At 45.0% G+C, this 24747-nt stretch overlaps 1 protein-coding gene across 4 annotated transcripts in view; it reads right to left on the bottom strand.

The window, feature by feature from the left end:
* Positions 1-24747, bottom strand: part of slc10a7 (solute carrier family 10 member 7) — a 542484-nt gene that overhangs the window by 132301 nt on the left and 385436 nt on the right. For all 4 annotated transcript variants that reach the window (XM_070864899.1, XM_070864909.1, XM_070864928.1 and 1 more), the window contains exon 7: positions 21379-21462. In XM_070864899.1, the coding sequence (XP_070721000.1) occupies positions 21379-21462 (84 nt within the window). The remainder of the gene's footprint in view (positions 1-21378; positions 21463-24747) is intronic.

Raw genomic sequence — 24747 nt, 5'->3', positions numbered from 1 at the left:
CCTGCAGCCCATGACTTTCCTCTTCATTATCAACCACACAGACAATTTTAGTGTCGTCTGCAAACTTCTTAATCATACTCCCTATATTCAAATGTAAATCGTTGATATATACAGGTGCAACGTCCAAAGTCCGGAGTTCCGGAATCCGGAATGTTCCAGAATCCGGACTCCAGACCGATTGGTGGCAGGGTCGTCCGGAATCCGTAAAATGTTCCAGAATTCCGTCCCTGCCGACCTCGAGGTGCCGCCGCTGCCCGATCTCGGGCCTCACTGCCGGACCTCGGGCCTCCCACAACACCTCTCGCCGCCCCCTGACCTCGGGCCTCACCTCGCCGCCGTTGCCCGACCTCGGGGCCTCCTCGCCGGCCCGTCCGAACACCTCTCCACGACGGGGCCGCCCGAACACCTCCTCATCGGCGAGGCCCCGCCCGAACACCTTCACATCGGCGGGGCGCTGCCCGACTCGTTCTCTTCGGCGGGGCCCGGCCTGTTCCTCTTTGGCGGGGCCCCGCCTGAACAACTCCTTTACGGCGGGGCCCGCCCGCCCAGCTCTTTGGCGCCGGGGCCCACCCGAACACCTCAACGCCTGACGACCCGAACAGCTCTTCAGCGAGCACCCCACTTCCCTTTCTGACGTTCTGAAATCCAGAAATACCCGAACCTGGGCTCGGGTGTTTCCAGATTCGTGACGTCAGAAAGACATTCCAAAATCCGGCAAAACGCTAAATCCGGAATGACCTCAGTCTCGAGGGTTCCGGATTTGTGACGCTGCACCTGTACCACAAAGAACAAGGGACCCAGTACTGAGCCCTGCGGAACCCCACTGGAAACATTTTTCCAGTCACAAAAACATCCATCAACCATTACCCTTTGCTTCCGACCTCCGAGCCAATTTTGGATCCAACTTGTTACTTTGCCCTGGATCCCATGGACTTTAACCATGTGGGACCTTATCAAAAGCTTTGCTAAAGTCCATATACACTACATCGTATTCACTACCCTCATCGACCCTTCTAGTTACCTCCTCAAAAAATTCAATCAGGTTAATCAAACACGATCTTCCCTTAACAAATCCGTGCTGACTATCCCTAATTAATCCATGCCTTTCCAAATCTAGATTTATTCTGTCTTTCAGAATTTTTTCCAATAATTTTCCCACCTGAGGTTAGGCTCACAGGCCTGTAATTACTCGGCCTATCCCTTTCTCCCTTCTAAAACAAGGGCACTACATTAGCAGTCCTCCAATCCTCCGGCACCATGCCTAAATCCAAAGACGACTGGAAAATGATGGTCAAGGCCTCTGCTATTTCCTCTTTTACTTTGCTCAACAGCCTGGGATGCATTTCATCTGGGTCTGGGGACTTATCTATTTTCAAAGCTGCTAAACCCCTTAATACTTCCTCTCTCATTATATTTATTTCATCCAGAATATCACACTCCTCCTCGATAGCAGTATCTGCATTGCCCCTTTCCTTTGTGAAAACAGATGCAAAGTATTAATTCAGAACCTTACAAACATCTTCCGCCTCCACACAAAGATTACCCTCATGTTCTCTAATAGGCCCTTCCCTTTCTTTGGTTACTCTCTTACTCTTAATGTATTTATAGAACATCTTAGTGTTTCCTTAATTTTACTAGCCAAGAATTTTTCGTGCTCTCTCTTAGCATTCCTAATATCCTTTTTAATTTTGCCTCTTAACTTTCTATATTCCTCTAAAGATTCTATAGTATTTAGCCATTGGCATATGACATAAGCATCCCTTTTTTTCTTTATCCTCCCCTGTAAGTGCCTAGATATCCAGGGGGCTCTAGAATTATTATTCCCAACTTTTTTCTTTAAGGGCACATGTTTGGCCTGCACCTTCCGGATCTCCTCCTTGAATGCCTCCCACTGTTCTGACACTGAGTTACCCACAAGTAGCTGTTTCCACTCCACTATATCCAAATCACTCCTTAACTTAGCAAAATTAGATTTTCGCCAGTTCGGGACTTTTATCCTTGTCCTTATCCATAACCAACTTGAATCTGACTGAATTATGGTCACTGGCACCCAAGTGCTCTCCCACTAATACCCCTTCAACCTGCCCAGCTTCATTCCTCAAAACTCAATCCAAGACCGTCCTCTCATGTTGGGCTAGCTAAATACTGACTAAAAAAGTTCTCTTGTATGCATTTCAAGAATTTCGCACCCGCTATACCCTTCTATATTTGTCCCAATCAATATTTGGATAGTTAAAATCCCCTGCTATTACGACCCTATGGTTTTTGGACTTCATAGCAATTTGCCTACATATTTGCTCCTCTATCTCCCGACCACTGTTTTGGGGGTCTGTAATACACATCCAGCAGTGTGATCGCCTCTTTTTTATTTTTCAATCCAAACCATATGGCCTCATTGATGATCACTCTAACATATCATCCCTCCTCACCCTGTAATAGTTGCCTTCATCAGTACTGCGACACAACCTTTTTACCCCCCTCTCTATCTTGGTTAAAAATCATGTAACCAGGAATACTGATCTGCCAAACCTGACCCTCTTTCAGCCATGTTTCTGTAATGGCTATAATGTCATACTCTCAAGTGTCTACCTGTGCTCTTAGCTCATTCGCTATACTCCTTGCATTGAAGTATATACCATTTAGTACAGGAAGACCACCTTGCTTACTACTTACTAAGCTTTATTCCCTCTGTCTAATAGATTCGCTTTCTAGATTCTTGCTATCCAATTTCTGCTTTACTTCCTTCCCTCTTGAATTTGTACTCAGGTTCCCATCCCCCTGCCAAGCTAATTTAGACTCTCCCCAACAGCACGAGCAAAACTCCCCGCGAGGATATTGGTCCCCGCGCTGTTGAGGTGCAACCTGTCCGGTTTGTACAGGTCCCATCTCCCCCAAAAGCAGTCTCAATGCCTCAAGAATTTAAAGCCCTCCCTCCTGCACTAATTTTCCAGCCACGTGTTCATCCTCTCTATCCTTCTATTCTTGTACTCATTAACATGTGGCACCGGTAGTAACCCGGAGATTGCTACTTTTGAGGTCCTACCCTTTAATTTTCTTCCTAGCTCCCTGAATTCTGCCTGTAGGACCTCATCCTCCTTTTTACCTATGTCGTTGGTCCAGATATGGACCACGACCTCTAGCTGTTTATCCCCCCCCCCCGCAGAATGCCCTGCGTCCGTTCTGTGACATCCTTGACCCTGGCACCAAGGAGACACAAAACCATTTGGGAGTCATGTCTACGGCTGCAGAAACGCCTGCCTGTTCCTCTAACTATGGAATCCCCTATCACTAGGGCTCTTTTAATTCTTCGTCCCTCCTCCCTGTGCAGCTGAGCCACCCGTGGTGCCTTGGAATTGGCTCTGCCTGCACTCCCCAGAGACACCATCGTCCTTACCGATACTCAAAAGTGAATATCAGTTTGAAAGCGAGATGGACTCATGGGGGGACTCCTGCACTACCTGCCTAGCATTCTTACTGCGTCTGGTGGTCACCCACTTCCCCTCTACGTGCACGCCTTTAAGCTGCGGGGTAACCACCTCCTGAAACATGCTATCCATGTAGCTCTCAGCTTTGCGGATGCACCATAATGATTCCACCCGCTGCTCCAGCTCCGAAACACAGAGCTCGAGTAGTTGACACATGGTTGTCTAGGCTGCGCGAAACATCCAGGACTTCCCACATGCCGCAGGATGTGCACTCCACAGGACTGAGCTGCCCTACCATCCCTTTAGTTAGACTTATCTAGTTTAAAATCTAATTAAAAAGAACAATGGGTGATATTTAAGGAAATGTTTCAGGTACAGGATAGGTACATTCCAACAATGGAAAGGTAAGGGAACCAAAGCCGAGGCTCCTTGGATGACGAGGTGGATAGAGGATATGATGAAACAAAAAAAGAGGGAGCATGATGCAGGTGAATTTGTTAAACAAAAAAACAGGCCAAATACAATAAGTTGAGATGGGAAGTGAAGAGGAAAATAAGACTGGCAAAGAGAGATGATGAGAATAGAATGACGGTTAACATAAAATGCACTGGGTCTTAGCCAGTCACCCAGATCTGCACCAAAGTGGCAATCAGAGCATAAGCTACTGTGACGGCTGACACTGAGGCAGACCTCCTGGTGGAGCTGCCTGGTAACTGAAGTATGGCTATGTTCTCTTTGATTCCAGTGCTGGAGCAGCTTCCTGCAGTTAGGTTAAAAGATTTTGCTTGGCAGTGTAATCTGACATGCTGTTGTCCAAGTGATGCATCGTAGTAGCTAAAAGCGGCTGGTTGCCTGATTGAGATGACGCATGACTCGTCCTTTATTGTGTCTGCTTATTCTTCTTTCTCCTGTATTATTCAGGACATCCTATGAAGTTAATTCCATGAAAGGTGCACTGAGAAATCTAGATACATTTGACAAGTGATGGTGTCATGCTTAGATGACAGACATTTATCATGGCAATCGGCAACCAGGAATGCATTGCCACATTTAATTCAGTATTTGAACCTTCAATTAAACTTGAAGTCAAGATCCTTATAAGATATCATTCTGTGCCAGTTGTGCAGAGCAATGTGTAGCAAGAGAGATGTTCAGTAGCAGAGCATTATTTCACATCATATATAGTATTTTATAATTAACTAACACTTAGAAAAAATATTGATAGCAGCAGTGGACATCATTTAAAAAAAAATTCAAAGCAGTATTTAAAAAAACATCCATCAATAAATCTGTCTAAACCATCTGCAAACTATCTGAAAAGAAAAAAAAACGAGGAGCTGACCATGAAGGTCTGCTCTAAATAGGCAACACTGAATGTGGTGGACTCTGTTACTGGTGTGGGAAAAAAATTGCACACAGATATCTGCACAAGACCTGTATGTAGCATGTGTCAGTAAATATCTTAAATTGGTGCGTTGCTATGTGAAAAACATCACTGGGGAATTGCCCATGGAATGGTTTCTCCAGAATATTGATCAGGACTTGGCTCAACTCCAGGGCTGTGTGGAGGATGTTCAATGAAGGTAGATTTGAGTGAATCAAATAGTTTTCTTCAGGTTTCCAAAAGTATAACAAATTGTGTACTTTTTTTTTTAGCTTTTTATAAATATATATATAAAGAATATCCCAAGACACCTCATGCATGAAAGTATGATGGTAGACAATAACTATCATGATGGCATTAATTTCATGTTTTATTAATTCAAATTTGTGCAACTTCACTTCCTTTGGTTTATGTGACAGTTTGCTTTTAATTTATTATGCAAATGACTTGGATCATCTGTGGGGATTCCAAACTTCCAAAATAAATAGATTAGTATTCAAAGCAATGTTCAACCATTTCTTACTTGATAGAGAACATTCTTTTCTTTCCAACCTTCAGTTCAGCAAATACAAGTTCAAACAATTAGAAACATAGAAAATAGGTGCAGGAGCAGGCCATTTGGCCCTTCTAGCCTGCACTGCCATTCAATGAGTTCATGGCTGAACATGCAACTTCAGTACCCCTTTCCTGCTTTCTCGCCATACCACTTGATCCCCCTAGTAGTAAGGACTTCATCTAACTCCCTTTTGAATATATTTAGTGAATTGGCCTCAACAACTTTCTGTGGTAGAGAATTCCAGAGGTTCACCACTCTCTGGGTGAAGAAGTTTCTCCTCATCTCGGTCCTAAATGGCTTAGCCCTTATCCTTAGACTGTGACCCCTGGTTCTGGACTTCCCCAACATTGGGAACATTCTTCCTGCATCCAACCTGTCTAAACCCGTCAGAATTTTAAACGTTTCTATGAGGTCCCCTCTCATTCTTCTGAACTCCAGTGAATACAAGCCCAGTTGATCCAGTCTCTCTTCATATGACAGTCCAGCCATCCCTGGAATCAGTCTGGTGAACCTTCGCTGCACTCCCTCAATAGCAAGAACGTCCTTCCTCAGATTAGGAGACCAAAACTGAACACAATATTCCAGGTGAGGCCTCACTAAGGCCCTGTACAACGGCATTAAGACCTCCCTGCCCCTGTACTCAAATCTCCTAGCTATGAAGGCCAACATACCATTTGCCTTCTTCACCGCCTGCTGTACCTGCATGCCAACTTTCAATGAATGATGAACCATGACACCCAGGTCTCGTTGCAGCTCCCCTTTTCCTAATCTGCCGCCATTCAGATAATATTCTGCCTTCATGTTTTTGCCACCAAAATGGAGAACCTCACATTTATCCACATTATACTGCATCTACCATGCATTTGCCCACTCACCTAACCTGTCCAAGTCACCCTGCAGCCTCATAGCATCCTCCTCGCAGCTCACACTGCCACCCAACTTAGTATCATCCGCAAATTTGGAGATACATTTAATCCCCTCGTCCAACTCATTAATGTACAGTGTAAACAGCTGAGGCCCCAGCACAGAACCTTGCGGTACCCCACTAGTCACTGCCTGCCATTCTGAAAAGTACCCATTTACTCCTACTCTTTGCTTCCTGTCTGACAACCAGTTCTCAATCCATGTCAGCACACTATCCCCATGCATGCACTTTACTGGGGAACATGGAAAGGTTTTAGATCGAAGGAATTGACTTATTCTGTTTCTGGAATATATAGGACAAGAGAAAATTAGTTATTGCTATTCGATTATACCTCAGCAATGCTGGGTAGAGATTTGTATGATGATTCTGTCTGAATTGATATTATAAGTAAATGTTTTTTTATTTGTTCCAGGGATGTGGGCGGGAAGGCCAGCATTTATTGCCCATCCCGAATAGCCATTGAGAAGGTGGTGGTGAGCAGCCCTCTTGAACCACTGCAGTGTGCGTGTTGAAGGTACTCCCATAATGCTGTTAGGGAGGGAGTTCCAAGTTTTTGACCCAGCGACGATGAAGGAACGGCAATATATTTTCAAGTCAGGATGGTGTGCGACTTGGAGATGAACTTGCAGGTGATGGTGTTCACATGCACATGCTGCCCTTGTCCTTCTAGGTGGTGGTGGTTTGGGCGGTGCTGTCGAAGAAGCCTTGGCGAGTTACTGCAGTGCATCTTGTAATTGGTACACACTGCAGCCATGGAGCGCCAGAGGGAGGGAGTGAATGTTTAAGGTGGTGGATGGGGTGCCAATGAAGCGGGTTGCTTTGTCCTGGATGGTGTCGCGGTTCTTGAATGTTGTTGGAGCTACACTCATCCAGGAAAGTGGAGAGTATACCATCACATTCCTTACTTGTGCCGAGTAGATGATGGAAAAGCTTTGTGGAATCAGGTGGTGAGACACTTGTCGCAGAATACCCAGCCTCTGTCCTGCTCTTGTAGCCACAGTATTTATGTGGCTGGTCAAGTTAAGTTTTTGGTCTAATGATAATATCATGGTGTTTAAAGATGGCATTGATCTAACTAGCGTGTATCTATTTCAACACACTTTTCAAAATTGTCATACACCATCTCACGTTTGTTGGGTAAAAATAGTGATTGGCTGAAATAAGTTACAATGAGGAAAGGGTAAGCAGCAGAAAACTGAGCAACCAAATAGCTATTTTTTTTTTTTATAAAAGGTACCAACCCCTAAGTGGCAAATGGCAGGAAGTAACCAATCAGATCACTTGAGATTCATTTCACACCCACTCCCCATCCCCCTCTGTTGAAAATGTAATGTAACAATTATACTCAGTAGCAACACATAAAAAAACATTTTGAACTAAATGTTTATGCTTATTTATAGAGTTTGTCTGTAAACTGTTGTAAATTCCTGGAAAGTGTTTTCTCAGAGTCTTGGGGCCGATTTTCAGCAAGGCCTCCGCCTGCCCAAGTGCCGCCAATGGCCGGCGAGGTACCGGACGGTACTTTGGACGTTATATTCAGGAAGAAAGTTCCTCAAAGGTTGGCGGGCAGCAAATGGAAGACGTACGCCGCCAATCTGGACGGCAGCGGGCGCGAGGTCGCATTCTCGGCAGCAGAGGCGCTTGTCGCCCAAGTGCCACCGAGGATGGAGTCGGGCCCATGGAAGGTCAAAGACTTGGAAAAAAAACACAGCAAAAAATTAAAAAAGTATCCAAAGACCTTCAGGGGACCCCATACTGTTGAAAAAAAGTATTAAAATGTTCTGTCATCTTTTTTTCAGGTTCTTCATACTCACCGTTGGGGACAGACCAGCCTGCAGCTAGCGGTCCATCCCCGTTCTACCGCCAAATCCCACCCACAGGAATCTCGGAGCTCGGCGGGCGGGAGGTCAGTTACTCCACTCGGCCGTCCGCTAACGTTAGCGCACGCTTCCCGTGACTCTCCCCTCCCGCCCGCTCCAGACCACCCTGAAAGTGGCACTAGGCGGATCTTCAGGAGGACTGTCGGCGGGAGTGGGCGGCAGTTGACGGCAGTGGGTGGTGAGATGCTGAAAATTGGCCCCTTACTCTTGTGTAGGGAACCTGAGGTTTAATTTAGAGCATTTAGTTGGAGTTTGAATTGTTTGTATGGTTGGTTTTTGACATTTCTTCCTGCAATTATTTTGTATCAGTCTTTACGGTAGAGGACACTAACAATATTCTAATAATGGATAGCCAAGGGGCTATAGTGGGGGAGGAACTTAACACAATCACAATCACTAAGGAGGTGATACTCAGTAAGATAATGGGACTAAAGGTGGATAAATCCCCTGGACCTGATGGCTTGCATCCTAGAGTCTTAAGAGAAGTAGCGGCAGGGATTGTAGATGCATTGGTTGTAATTTACCAAAATTTCCTGGATTCTGGGGAGGTCCCACCAGATTGGAGAACTGCAAATGTAACGTCCTTATTTAAAAAAGGAGGCAGACAAAAAACAGGAAACCATAGACCAGTTAGTCTAACACCTGTGGTTGGGAAAATGCTGGAGTCCATTAATAAAGAAGCAGTAGCAGGACATTTGGAAAAGCAAAATTCGGTCAGGCAGAGTCAGCATGGATTTATGAAGGGGAAGACGTGTTTGACAAATTTGCTGGAGTTCTTCAAGGATGTAACAAACAGGGTGAATAAAGGGGAATCAGTGGATGTGGTGTATTTGGACTTCCAGAAGGCATTTGACAAGGTGCCACAAAAGGTTATTGCACAAGATAAAAGTTCACGGGGTTGGGGGTAATATATTCGCATGGATAGAGGATTGGCTAACTAATAGAAAACAGAGAGTCGGGATAAATGGTTCATTCTCTGGTTGACAACCAGTAACTAGTGGGATGCCGCAGGGATCAGTGCTGGGACCCCAACTATTTACAATCTATATTAACGACTTGGAAGAAGGGACCGAGTGTAACGTAGCCAAGTTTGCTGACGATACAAAGATGGGAGGAAAAGCAATGTGTGAGGAGGATACAAAAAATCTGCAAAAGGACATAGACAGGCTAAGTGAATGGGCAAAAGTTTGGCAGATGGAGTATAATGTTGGAAAATGTGAGGTCATGCACTTTGGCAGAAAAAAATCAAAGAGCAAGTTATTATTTAAATGGAGAAAGATTGCAAAGTGCCAGAGTACAGCAGGACCTGGGGGTACTTGTGCAAGAAACGGAAAAGGATAGTATGTATGTACATCAAGTGATCAGGAAGGCCAATGGTATCTTTGCCTTTATTGCAAAGGGGATGGAGTATAAAAGCAGGGAAGTCTTGCTACAGCGATATAAGGTATTGGTGAGGTCATACCTGGAATACTGCATGCAGTTTTGGTTTCCATATCTGCTTTCAGAGTTCAGAGAAGGTTCATAGAAACATACAAAATAGGTCCAGGAGTAGGCCATTCGGCCCTTCGAGCCTGCACCACCATTCAACAAGATCATGGCTGATCATTCACCTCAGTATCCCTTTCCTGCTTGCTCTCCATACCCCTCGATCCCTTTAGCCGTATGGGCCATATCTAACTCCCTTTTTGAATATATCCAATGAACCGTCATCAACAACTCTCTGCGGCAGGGAATTCCACAGGTTAACAACTCTCTGAGTGAAGAAGTTCCTCCTCACCTCAGTCCTAAATGGCCTACCCCTTATCCTAAGATTGTGTCCCCTGGTTCTGGACTTCCCCAACATTGGGAACATTCTTCCTGCATCTAACCTGTCCCGTCCCGTCAGAATCTTATACGTTTCTATGAGATCCCCTCTCATCCTTCTAAACTCCAGTGTATAAAGGTCCCGTTGATCCAGTCTCTCCTCATACGTCAGTCCAGCTATTCCGGGAATCAGTCTGGTGAACCTTTGCTGCACTTGCTCAATAGCAAGAACGTCCTTCCTCAGATTAGGAGACCAAAACTGAACACAGTATTCCAGGTGAGGCCTCACCAAGCCCTGTACAAATGCAGTAAGACCTCCCTGCTCCTATACTCAAATCCCCTAGCTATGAAGGCCCAACATGCCATTTGCCTTCTTCATCACCTGCTGTACCCGCATGCCAACTTTCAATGACTGATGAACCATGACACCCAGGTCTCGTTGCACCTCCCCTTTTCCTAATCTGCCGCCATTCAGATAATATTCTGCCTTCGTGTTATTACCTCCAAAGTGGATAACCTCACATTTATCCACATTATACTGCATCTGCCATGCATTTGCCCACTCACCTAACCTGTCCAAATCACCCTGCCGCCTCTTAGCATCTTCCTCACACTGCCACCCAGTTTAGTGGCATCTGCAAACTTGGAGATATTACATTAAATTCCTTCATCCAAATCATTAATGTATATTGTAAAGAGCTGGGGTCCCAGCACTGAGCCCTGCGGCACTCCACTAGTCACTGACTCCCATTCCAAAAAGGACCCGTTTATCCCAACTCTCTGCTTTCTGTTTGCCAACCAATTCTCTAACCACGCCAGTACATTAACCCAATACAATGTGCTTTGATTTTGCACACCAATCTCTTATGTGGGACCTTGTCAAAGGCCTTTTGAAAGTCCAAATACACCACATCCACTGGTTCTCCCTTGTCCACTCTACTAGTTACATCCTCAAAAAATTCCAGAAGATTTGTCAAGCATGATTTCCCCTTCATAAATCCATGCTGACTTGGACCGATCGTGTCACTGCTTTCCAAATGCGCTGCTATTTCATCCTTAATAATTGATTCCAATATTTTCCCCACTACTGATGTCAGGTTAACTGGTCTATAATTACTTGTTTTCTCTCTCCCTCCTTTTTTAAAAAGTGGTGTTACATTAGCTACCCTCCAGTCCATAGGAACTGTTCATTAGGTTGATTCCGGGGATGAGGGGGTTGACTTATGAGGAAAGGTTGAGTAGGTTGGGCCACTACTCATTGGAATTCAGAAGAATGAGAGTTGATCTTATCGAAACGTATAAGATTATGAGGGGGCTTGACAAAGTGGATGCAGAGAGGATGTTTCCACTGATGGGGGAGACTAGAACTAGAGGGCATGATCTTAGAATAAGGGGCCGCCCATTTAAAACTGAGATGAGGAGAAATTTCTTCTCTCAGTGGGTTGTAAATTTGTGGAATTCGCCGCCTCAGAGAGCTGTGGAAGCTGGGACATTGAATAAATTTAAGACAGAAATAGACAGTTTCTTAAACGATAAGGGGTTATGGGGAGCGGGTGGGGAAGTGGAGCTGAGTCCATGATCAGATTAGCAATGATCTTATTGAATGGCGGAGCAGGCTCAAGGGGCCGTATGGCCTACTCCTGTTCCTATTTCTTATGTTCTTAAGTTTTAAATGCCTTGGGCCGATCACTTTTCAGACTTCATCAGAACCATGTGCTAAAAAAGGGTATTTTGACTTCTAGCTCCTGGACTGATTCCAATAATATTGTCATCTCACCACTGGTCGCAGAACCATCAGCCAAATTACTCCTTTGCTCACTAATTCCCTCCCTAAACCTCTGCAACTTTAAACACAGTCTTAAACATTTTGATCAAGTTGTCAGTCATCTCCTAACTCTCCCGTCACAGCTACGTGTTGTTCTCTTCATCTCCCCATTAATTTTTCTCCCCCTTATAAGGTACCCTAGGACATTTTCTATGGATGTCAGTTACTGCTGATGATATATAAAAAGAGAGAAAGGAAGAGAGTGAAAAAGAGAGACAGAGAATTAAATGAGAATTAGTGACAGTCATTAGAAGAGAGATTAATTAGGCCCAGAATTTGCAGCTGTAATGACGGTAAAAAGTCAGCGTTCACAACTGTGAATTTGACAGCAACTTCTGAAGTATGCATATGTGCAGTTAAATGCAGAAATCCAGAAATCATTCACTGCTCCGCAGGGCGCACTGTTGAATGTGCTGGCGCCGGCAATCAATTAAAACCACTGAATTGACAAGAATATCACCTTTGACGCTCAAATATCACTGTTAAAAACCCCCGAAAACATTAAGCATTGTTGAATGAGGTGTAACTGGGTTTGTAATGGCATACTAAGTCATAATTCCTATAGAACCACCATTCTGGCCCTGAAAAACTAATTTTATATTTGTGAAATGTCAAATTTCTCCATTATGGTAAAGTTTATTTACGATATTTCAGCTTCTACCTTAATCACATGTGTATGTCCCAATCTTTATTTCGATTTCTGCAAAATGATGAAAAAGTGAATGATAATACCTGCTTTTTACTTCCTTGTTTGCTATCTGTGAGAATTCTTCAAAGTGATTGGCTGCTTAACCAGCTTGGTGACATCACTGTTTATGGATGTTGGAGATGCCCGAGACTTGGGGCCAGAATCAAATTAACAGTGGGAGAGGTGAAAGTGACGCCAGAGATCCTGTGAGCAGCTTTCTTCAACGACAGCGGCGAGCGTCATCACTTTGCCGCTGATCACAAAATTCAGGTCATTATCTCAGATTTTGCTGTAGAAAGGCATCTAATTATGTCTGCGCTTGCAACTTTAGTTTAAAATTTTTGTTGCATAGCAAGTTGCTGAAAGTGCGAATTGATAACATTGCAGTGAGAGAAACAGGGGATCTGGGATCTGAGTGAACAGGGCAACAAATCAGATTGAATGACTGAAACTAAACAACGCAAGGACTGAGAAGGAGGGTGAGTTAGACTGAGTGAATTCAATGACAAATCAGAAAGAAAAATAGAGGGAAAGAAAGACTGGATTGAGAGAGAAAAGTGAAAGAAAGGAAACGATTAAAAAATACATTTCTTTAAATTTTACATTTAAAAAATCTCCAACAACTAAATCCTGAAGGAATAAGACTCCACACTTGCAATAATACATATAATACATTTTCAGTGCCAGAGTGGTTGATTGGCAGTAAATAACATTTATCACATCATTAAAAGGGTACTTAGACTTGAAATTATTTGACTTAACCTTCTGTGGTGAGTTTAGTTTGAGGGCTAGATTTTCGGGTTTTAGGATTTAAGATTTAGGGCGCAATTTGTGGCGGATCGCACGCTCGGAAAAAGTTTGTGACCTCGCAAGGAATTTTCGCCAACAAAATGCTCCGGAGGATCGTTGGCATTAAGTCAGGTGTTGCATGACAGACTTTGTGCGCCAGATCCGAAACTTTTGATGATAAAGGAGGCAGCCATTTTGTGCATTTGCTTTCAATTTTTTTCCCTCCTCCTGGCTTCTTTTACGATTCGCAGACGCTATTGCAGAGCACAGAAGCTTCCTGCGCGCATGCGCATTTAAGCCAGCCCATTTCAGCCACTTCTGCTAAGATGGAGGAGCAGGAGGGAAGGCAGCGTGTCAGGTGCTTCACCCATGAGACCAATGAAGCGTTGGTGGGTGCGGTGGAGAAGAATTGGCCGCACTCTATCTTCCAGTAGGATCCAGACCACTGCCTCCAGTGTTCAAGTGGATTTGGAGGGACATAGCACGAGGGGTCTTTGCTGCAGATACTGTGCCCAGGACTGGCACACAGTGCCGAAAAAAGTTTAATGGCCTCACGAGAGTCGTCAGGGTGAGTACCATTTTCATCTATGCAAGCCTCCATGACTTCAAAGATAAATCTCACATACGATCTGAATTTACTCATGATTTTTGTCCCTCTCAACACTCTGTGAGGTGCTTCTCACAATGCATAACAGAAAGGAAGACTTACTTCGGCACCCTATTGGCGCTGAATGATCTTTGCATATAATTAACATCGTCCATCGCAATGCACTGCAACTGTTCCTATCGCTTTCTGAAAGATCCCTTACAGATCTCATGTTAGATCCTATAACCTTCGAATTCATACTGACGAAGCACATGCAAGACCCAACGGCGGCCTTTAGAATATTCGCTCAGTATGGCCTAATCTACTATGGTAGGCATCTGTGCCACAACAGCAGATGCCTCCTTTTTTAACACTTCCCATTTTTATCTTTTCAGTCCAGGCACCCCCGCAAGCGGAGGGAGCAACGGCGGACAGGCAGGAGTCCGCCTCAAACACTTCCTCTGACGGACGTGGAGGAGGGGGTATCTGCCCTCATTGGAGTCACAGGTCGGAAAGTTCAGGGAAGTGATGCTGAGCCCCCTTCGGATGGTGAGGTATGTAAATGGATCGGCAGCTCAAAACACTGCATTGAGAGATCTAATGAAGTAGCGGTGGACCTTCTAATGAGCCTGTGGTATGCCACCTTCCTAATGCCACCCTGCCCCCTCCCCTGCTGCTAACCATTCATCTGTTGCTTTCTACTTCCAGATGACCAGCCAGAGGTGCAGCATCCCTCAAGGGAGCCCTCCACGTCAGGCCATGGTGTAGGGGACCAGGAACTGGATGAGACAGATCCGGCGGAGCATCCCAGCCCACCAGATGTCCCATCGGGACTTAGTTCATCTGGTGACGAGGCTGACTTCACAGGGTTTGACTACTCGGAGGCTCCTGGCCCCAGTGGCGTGCAGCAAAGCAGTGCTGGGGTCGAATCCCGCAGGCCAGCTCTCCGGAGGGCGAGTCGGTAAAGTCTGTCTGCTAAAGACAGGCAGACCTAGAGCTGGACCTGGTAGGAATGTCCAGTGAAAGCACGGCGATGCACCATGAGATCAATGATACATTGGGACGGATCCCCGAGAGTATAGACAAGCTCACTGCGACTGTTGCGGAGGTAGGGTCGCAGATTATCGCTGCAAGCCGTGAGTCCAGCGAGGCTACCATTGCCAACACACACAGGCTGGTGGCTTCGAGCAGTGACAGTGGAGTTCCAGACAATGTGGCGCGTTCCCTTGATCACGTAGCAGACTCGGGCGCATCACAGGTACAAGCTCTGTTTCAGCTTGGCAAGTGATGCAGTCCATGTCTGCCTCCATACTTTCTGCATTCCCCGCTTTCTCATGGGGAAGTAGTGATGGTGCCGATGCAGGCCAGCAAGTTGATGCTTTACATCATGCTCCAGTTGCTAAGGAAGGCAGTGTTTGGTGCACAACCATAGCAGTCACTGACAACTCCGATATAAGGTGCTCGGAGTTCCGTTCAAAGATGCTGCTATTGCGCCAGCAGGTTTTTCCGGTTGGATCTTGGGACAGCCACTAAATTAGGCGTAAGGCCCGAAAGTTTCACCTGGGGGCGCTAGCACAGCCTTGCATGACGACTGACGGTCCAAATGGAGGTCGGGGTGGTAAGTTTTAACTTCAGCGCAAAACCAATGGCAAAAGTTCCGCCCAGGCGTTAAATCTTGGACGGCCCATTTGATGCTCAGAAACACCATTTACCGACCAGCCGCGTCGCAGAACGAGGCACAAACTCCAGCCCTGAATCTATCATGCAAATACAGCAACTTCACACCATTCAATACATGTCAATGGTGAGACAGACTGCGAGATGCTGTTTTCGCGAAGCCAATGGTGGAGCGATGCAATTCAGACAGCAACTTTTGTATATTTGCGTTTAATCGCACATCTGCTCTTCACCTGAAATTGCTGTACCATTTGCGCATAAATAACAGCGGCCGCCATTAGCGTTACCATTATTTTGAGAGCAAAATCTAGCCCATAATTTTTTTTTGTCTTTGTACAATGCTATGGGAGATCAACAGTATGTTACAAGGTATAATGCTTCTTTCATAAAATATCCTCTGAAACATTGAGCACAGGAAATTAGCTTCTGTACAATTAATAATAAAATTGTAAACAATTAGGCCCCTATTTTCCACTTGCTGTATTTTTGGCACCCGCACATGTTAACGTACAGTTTTTTTGTGTACGTTCGCGGCTGAAAAAAAAATCTGGACTTTCGGCAAACAAATATTTGAAGTTGTCTGCAGGGGGGGCGGGCGGCGGAGCTTCAAGTCTGCACGAAAAACTCTCCGGGCATGCACGAGAAAGGAAACTTCCTGGTCTGGATCAGGCATATTTAAAGAGCCCTTTGTGATCAGATCATTTTTCCTTTTTTGATCGGATCGTGCTGGCTGGATCTTTCTGCAATTTTGAGCATTAAAACCTGCAAAACATGGCTGAGAGGGCAGTGGAAGAGGAATTCGAAGCACAAGGAGAAGGAAGGGCCGTTCGATTTTTTTCCACATGAAGTGGTATCCCTGGTAGATATCATTGAGAGGAAAAGGGATCTGCTGGCAACTCAGGGGCAAAGCGAAAAAAGGTAAAACCTGTTATAATGGTTCAACATTGGGATGATGTTGCTGTAGAGTACAATGCAGTAGCCATTACCCGGAGAATCGGCAGGGAGCTGAAAAAGAAGTGGCAGGACCTAGGACAATTAGTTAAAGTAAGTATGCACTGCAATTACGTGTGTGTGTGGGGGTGGGGTGAGTGGTGGTGTGTGGGGGGGTGGTGTGTGGGTGGGTGTGTGTGTGGGGGTGGGGTGAGTGGTGGTGTGTGGGGGGGTGGTGTGTGGGTGGGTGTGTGTGTGTGGGGGGAGTGTGTGGGAAGGGGGTGGGTGTGTGTGTGGGGGGAGTGTGTGTGGGAGTGGGGTGTGTGTGTGTGTGGGGGGTGGGGTGGGTGGGGGTGTGTGGGTGGGGGAGGGGTGGTGTGTGGGTGGGGGAGGGGTGGTGTGTGGGTGGGGGGGTGGTGGTGTGTGGTGGTGTGTGGGTGGGGGGGCTGATGAGTTGGGTGGGGGTGTGTGGTGTGTGGGTGGGGGGGGGGTGTGGTGTGTGGGTGGGGGGGGGTGTGTGGGTGGGGGGGGGGGTGTGTGGTGTGTGGGTGGGGGGGGGGTGTGTGGTGTGTGGGTGGGGGGGGGGGTGATGAGTTGGGTGGGGGGGGATGGTGTGTGGGTGGGGGGGGATGGTGTGTGGTGGGGGGGGGTGGTGGTGAGTTTTGGGGGGGGGGGGGGGGGGGTGTATGTGTGTGTGGCCACCACAGCAGAAGGACCCTCTCTTAAAAAGTTAGCTTTTCATCTTTGCAGTTGAAGAATGCAAAGATCATGAACCATAGGAATCGTACTGGTGAAAGTCCACCAAGTAAGCTGCAATTGAGCCAGTTGGAACAGAGAATCTCTGATCTGATTAAAGCTTACCGAGAAGATCCACCACCAATGTGGATGCTGGGCCCAGGTCAAAGAGACAGGGTAAGCCCTGCAATTTGCACGGTGGGTTGGCTAAATATTGCATGGGCTAGCTAGGCTTTAATGGATGTTTGTTTTACAGCAGCTGCGCATTAGAAAGAGGCAGAAGGTGATCCAGAAGGACAAGCAGAAGCAGCATCCGAAGGATTGTTTCCTGGTTTTGAGCAGGACGATCTGGATGAAGGCCAGCATGAAGAGCCCCTCCGACTGATCAGATGGTAGTATTGGACCTGCAGCCGGTGGAGCCCATGGATCAGGATAAGTGTCCCAGTGTGGTCCAGCAATGCACATCTGTGAGAGGGAATCCCAATAGGGTAGAGGAGCAAGGCAGAGGTGGGAGACGGCGAAGGAGGGTGGAAAGGATAGCTGAACCACAAGCGCAAGTAGACATGGTACAGCTCATTAGGATGAGTTGGGAGAGTATGTAGCTAACCAGGTCGCTCTTGGACACCATGGGCGAGGTGAGGGTAGAAACTGCGGGACTGTCAGGAGAAGCAGCAACACTGTCTGGAGGAATAGGACCACCACTAGCGGGCAGATTAAGGAGGGAATGGTGGATGCATTTGATGCAGAGTTGGGACAGCTGATGGGGAAATTGTCTGACATATGTAATGGAAATTGGCAGGTAGCTGCTGCAATAAGGGAACACATCCAGGTTGTCATTCAACAACACCAATTGGTGGCATCAACTGCTGCCACTCAAATCATCCCCAGACCACCCTCAGAGATGTGCCGCAGGGTGACCCACTGCTTGAAAAAGACAAAGACGAACCCTTGCCTTCCAGAAAGGTGTCTACGAGGTCTGCCCCTGTCCAACCCCACCAACAAAAAGCAAAAAAATATAACCTTGGGCTCACCGGTGGGTCGAAGAAGTCTGCTGCACCAACAGACAGGGCAAAGAGTAGAGGCACCAGGGCGGGCAAGAGGTGCATTATGCACTAATGGTCATTGAATAAGGGGGAGGAGAGATATTTGTATCTTGCTGTTACTTGTTTTGTTAATAGAAAAGTTTGATACAATAAAGTTTTGTTAATTGAAAATTGCAAATTTTAAAGTTTGATAGTTCTTCATTGAAAAGTAATGTTTTATTAAAGTTAAGTACAAATGTACAAATATTTAATAAACCTATTCTTTTAAGTTAACCAGGATCAGTGCATTATTTTGTGAATTTAACCAACAGTATATATTAGACCAACATAAACCAACACATTATTACAAGTGTAAACAGTCAACATGGTGCAACACTATAATCAAACGTGCCGCCGTTTAGCCTTCAGGCAGAAAAACGTTCACGGATTAGCCACGGATGCAAGTCTCTAGCAATGGCTATAGGTGTCCTTGGTCACCCCACCCTCCTCTGCCATCGTCCTGCAGCTTGAGGTGGTTCCTCCTCCTGCTGCTGGTCCTCCTCCTCCTCCTCGTCAGCCTCCTCTGAATCCTCATCCCTCCTTCTCCCCTCAGAAGGATCTTCAATATCCAGTATCTGTCCCTTCATAATGGCCAAGGTATGCAGCACACAACAGTGACCTGAGCGACGTGGTGAGGGGAGTTTTGCAGGTAGCCTCCAGAATGGTCCAGGCATCGGAAACGCTGCTTTAAAACACCAATTGTCTTCTCTATGATGCTCCGTGTCGTTATGTGGAACATATTGTTCTGACGCTCTGCCTCAGTGCGGAGTTTGCTGAGGTGGGGGGGGGGGGGAGGTGTGTCATAAGTCAGGTGGCGAGCCCGTAACCTTTGTCCCCGAGCAACCAGCTCTGCCCTTCTGGCAACTCCTGAAACATCGCAGATATAATGCTCTCACATAGGATGAAAGCACCGTGGATGCTACTGGGATATTTGGCATCTACTGCTATGATCTGCTGCAGATCGTTGCACACCAGCTGCATATTTAGGGAGCGGAACCCTTTCCTGTTGCAGTAAACTTAGGAATCTTCCAAGGGTGCTCTCAAGGTGATGTGGGTACAGTCAATGGCACCCTGTACCTTGGGGAAGCCAGCAATTCTGGAGAACCCCACAGCCCAGTCTCTCATTGCCTGCGTGGTCATAGGGAAAGAGATGAACTGGTCCCTTTTGGCATACAGTGCAGCAGTCACCTGGCGAATGCAGCAATGGGTGGCGTGCTGCGAAATTGAGTCCAGTTGAAGCTTGAAATGATCCCGTAGCATAGAGCGCCTCTCCCTATAGATTCGCAGAGAGTAAGGCGTTCCTCCCCTTCGATCTGTCTCCCCGATATCTGCGTCAAATTATTCGTCGCCCCTGCATGTCATATATGACCAACGCCCTTATCACATCAGGCATGCTAAAAATTGCACTTATTATTATTATGCAGATAAATACTTAAATCACTGACACCTTTCCTCTCCGTTTTTCTCCACAAGGCTGGGTGACTCCCTAGATCAGACCACACCCTGATCTGCGCATGCATTTGTTTGTTTGTACAGTGATTCTCTTGGGTCACCTGTGACAAGTGGTGATTTCTAGCTTGCTGCTGTGCCTGTGCACAAAACATCCCGTTTCGGATGCTGACCGGGCTCCAGGCACGGGTCGAAGGAGTGCCGGCCGGCCAGTATCGCAAGCTCAGCCAGACACAAGCACAACAACTCAACGCTCGGCTTCAAAAGCAGCCCAGGGTCTGATGCTTGTGTCCAGCCGAGCTTGCGATCTGGCTCTGCCGGCACTCCTTCGACCCGTGTCTGGAGCCCGGTCAGAAATGGTTGTGTTGGGGTGGACAGTCACGATTTGGGTGAAAAAGAACCCAGCAAAGTTATTTCAGTTCCCTCCGAAAAAATTATACATTTGTTTTTTTTTTACATTGTCTCGTTCCAAAGCTACTTTCCGAGTTATTTTCAGAGTACCCTGTCAAAAAAAATCCATGCACTTGTACATTATTTTGTCTTCTTTTGCCTGGTCCGAATGTCCTTTTGTGCGCTGCGCCGATTTCCTTAAGTTCACAGAAAGGTATTTTTTTTACAGGCTTTTTGGCAGTGTGCGCCGCGCTGAAAAAAATTGTGGACGGCCAAAAACGGCGCCCGAGCCTGCTTTGACTTGTGTCTGCGGCAACATTTTTTAAACTAGCGCACATGGTCGGCGCCGGCATACAAACGTTGGCGAAACGGCGGATTTCACACCAATAAACGTTTGGACACCAAAAAACAGCGCACAATCGTGGCGAAAATAGGGGCCTTAAGCTGGTAATATATCACTTAGGCGGAGCAGAAGAATAGTTCCTTATCTATACAATGGCATTTTTCATCTTTATTTTACATTTCTTGAATTACACTTTGAGAGGTATACTGCAAGATAAGACTATAATAAGGGAAATTCTACATCAAGTCACAGAAGTAATTTTCATCAGCAAATAAGCCAGCACAATGGCATGCTAAACTACCAGTTCAACAACTTTAATATTTTTCTAATTTAATCACTGGACAGCATCCTTTATCTTATTTTCTCTTTATTTTACAATAACCATCCAACTGCTGCTTACTTTTATCCAGCACTGTAGTGGGAAACAAGTAGTTAAAACAACCAAAGATAAACCAAATACCAGATTGTAACTTTAGTGAACAACATATTATTAAATACTTTTCTATGATCTTGATGCAGGTTTTGGCTGTTCTATTTTAAATTTAATGTTTAGTGATAAATAATTATATTTTTAAAAATCCTCAATATATTTAATCTTATATTATGTCAATTAAAATGTAATCATTTATAAAAATAAGTTACCATGACCTAAAACATTACATAGTGCTGTTAAATGGGGATGCTGGATTTCCTTGTGCTGAAATTGGTTTATGTTATGACTTATTTGACTTTTTCCTCTGAAGAAAATTTACGCTGATATGAAGCTTCTTCTGTGGCTTGATTTCTGCTTGATCTGCTGCATAATACCATCCTTATACATCCATATTTCATACTCAGAGAAACTACCGATATCATTATCAGAGAAGCTGTCACATGGGGAAAAGTTATGAAATACCAGTAATTGTGCTTACCTGTCCTACAATGAGTGGGACTACTACAGTCATGAACAGCTGAGAGAAAATTGAAGTAAATGGCACTTTGGAGGAAGATCCCAGCTGCAAAACCAAACACAGAAAAAGTGAAAAAAATTGATTACTAACTAATCAAAATATAGTCCACCATCAACATTTATATCTTTACATACGATATTCAAATAAAAAACAGAAATAATTTTACATCCACTACTTTTTTGATAAAGTAGAGGTTATTTGATACAGTGCGATAAAATGTAAATGTACACACATATAGAATACCTTGACTTAAGTTGAAAGCTATAGCAATAAACAAGGAGCATTACAAAAACAACCTGAAAGCATTTATAAGACTGGAGCAATTATTGCACCATCACAATTAATTCCATCATCCAAGCAGCAAGAGTTTTCCGATTATTGCCTGATACTACAGTTAACATTGGTTTTATCATAGAAGCATAGAAAAATTACGACACTGAAGGAGGCCATTCAGCCCATCGTGTCCGTGTCAGTTTATTATTTATTATACACTTAGGTTAGGTTTCAGAACAAGAGATTTTATATAAGGTTATAACCTACATTTTATGGAGTCTGCAGCTATGTTCCCTATAATTCTTTTTTGGTCCTGATTGGCCTCTTCAAAATACCGCACATGCGCAGAATTTGCAATGAAATGACGGCAAACCGGCTGCACGGGTTGCCTGGAGCAGTGCGCAGCGCACCTTACTGGGAACACTGGTCTGCAGGTAATAAGTTCAGTTGTGATAGTACTTATTAAGGACATTGGCAGGCAGCAATGAGATATTTTCTTTATAACCAATCACGTTTAGTACTTTTGGTCCACGGTGACAACAAACATAATGGCCCAGATTTTGCGGTCAGCGGCGAACAAAGGGTTCGCCATTCATTACACTTACACTTGCCCACAGACTTTCTATAGGCTATTGTACTGGAACTTATGGTGATTGGAAATCCATTTCAGCATGGTGCCCTCTACAGGGAAACTGGGACCTGTGTGTCTCTTTAACCAAATTGAAGAATCATCACTGAGTCTGAACCAGGAAGTGCAAGTTAGAATAGTTAATTCAATGTCAAATGATATACAGAAAGTGAAATCAAGAGAGGGAAAAAATGGAATTCAGAGAGTGAAAGAGAGATAAAGGAGACTGAAAGAAACACAGAGGGCAGCTGAGATTTACCATACACAGAAATGATTAACTCATTAAATAGCCTGAAATCTGACTACAGATATAAAGCGGTTAATAATATTGGGATAAAACCAGAAAATACTCAGGCAGCATCTGTGGCGCGAGAAACAGAGTTAACGTTTCAGGTCTAGATAGGATGAAAATGGAAATGGGAGAATCATCAAAAGCTGCCATGGGAAAGAGAAAAAAAACAGAAAAAATATGCAGAGGTTACGGTCTGAAATTTTAACCTTTCTAGACAGCTTTTGTTTCTTAACTTGGACCATTACCACCTCTTTTTGCTTTGCATCATGATCCCTTTCCTCCATTTCCTAATGATAGAATTATAGAAATTTACAGCACGGATGGAGACCATTACGGCCCATCGTGTCCGTGCCGGCCGACAAAGAGCTACCCAGCCTAATCCCACTTTCCAGCTCTTGGTCCATAGCCCTGTAGGTTGCAGCACTTGAAGTGCACATACAGGCAGTGAGTTCCAGACCCCCACCCCGCTGTGGGTGAAGACCTTTCCCCTCAAATCCTCTCTAAACCTCCTACCAATTACTTTAAATCTATGCCCCCTGACCCCTCTGCTAAGGGAAATAGGTCTTCCTATCCACTCTATCTAGGCCCCTCATAATTTTATATACCTCAATAAGGTCTCCCCTCAGCCTCCTCTGTTTGAAAGAAAACAAACACAGCCTATCCAATCTTTCTTCATAGCCAAAATTCTCCAGTCCAGGCAACATCCTTGTAAATCTCCTCTGCGCCCTCTCTAATGCAATCACATCTTTCCTGTAATGTGGTGCCCAGAACTGCACGCAGTACTCTAGCTGTGGCCTAACTAGTGTTTTGTAGTTCAATCAGAATCTCCCTGCTCTTATATTCTATGCCTTGGCTAATAAAGACAAGTATTCCGTATACCTTAATAACCAACTTATCTACCTGGTCTGCTATCTTCAGGGATCTGTGGACATGCACTCCAAGGTCCCTTTGTCCCTCTACACTTCTCAGTGTTCTACCATTTAACATGTATACCCTTGCCTTGTTAGTCCTCCCCAAATGCATTACCTCACACTTCTCCAGATTGAATTCCATTTGCCACTGTTCTGCCCACTTGACCAGTTTATTGATATCTTCCTACAGTCGACAGCTTTGTTCTTCATTATTAACCACACAGCCGATTTTAGTATCATCTGCAAACTTCTTAATCATACCCCCTATATTCAAGTCTAAATCATTGATACATACCATAAAAAGCAAGGGACCTATTAGTGAGCCCCACGGAACCACACTAGAAACAACCTTCCAGTCACAAAAATACCCATCAGCCATTACCCTTTGATTCCTGCATCTGACCCAATTTTGGATCCAACTTGCCACTTTGCCCTGGATCCCATGGGCTTTTACTTTCGTGACCAGTCTGCTATGCGGGACCTTATCAAAAGCCTTGCTAAAATCCATATACACACCAAAGGCACGACCCTCATTGACCCTCTATGTTACCGCCTCAAAAACCTCAATCAGGTTAGTCAGACACGACCTTCCCTTAATAAATCAATGCTGACTGTCCTTGATTAATCCATGTCTTTCTAAATGAAGATTTATCCTGTCCCTCAGATTTTTTTCCAATAATTTTCCCATCACCGAGGTTAGGCTGACTGGCCTGTAATTACTTGGTTTATCCCTTTCTTCCAACAAAGGTACAGCATTAGCAGTCCTCCAGTACCATACCTGTAGCCAGAGAGGATTGGAAAATGATGGTCAGAGCTTCTGCTATTTCCTCCCTTAACAGCCTGGGATACATTTCATCCAGCTTGGGGATTTATCCTCTTTCAAAGCTGCTGTGCCCCTTAATACTTCCTCTTTCACTATGTTTATTTCATCTAATATTTCACACTCCTCCTCCTTGATTGCAATATCTGCATTGTCCCTCTCTTTTGTGAAAACAGATGCAAAGTATTCATTAAGAACCATACCCACATCTTCTGCCTCCACCCACAGATTACCTTCATGGTTTCCAATAGGCCCTACTCTTTCTTTAGTTATTCTCTTGCTCTTAATGTATTTATAAAACATCTTTGGGTTTTCCTTGATTTTACTCTCTCTTTGCTTTCCTAATTTCCTTTATAATTACATCCCTCGGAAACTGTCGTAAGCCTCCCTTTTTTTCTTTATCCTA

The sequence above is a fragment of the Pristiophorus japonicus genome, chromosome 2 (assembly GCF_044704955.1).
Source record: "Pristiophorus japonicus isolate sPriJap1 chromosome 2, sPriJap1.hap1, whole genome shotgun sequence".
Lineage (NCBI taxonomy): Eukaryota > Metazoa > Chordata > Chondrichthyes > Pristiophoridae > Pristiophorus > Pristiophorus japonicus.
Note: the sequence above shows the minus strand (reverse complement) of the source record. Positions and strands in the feature narration are given on the sequence as shown.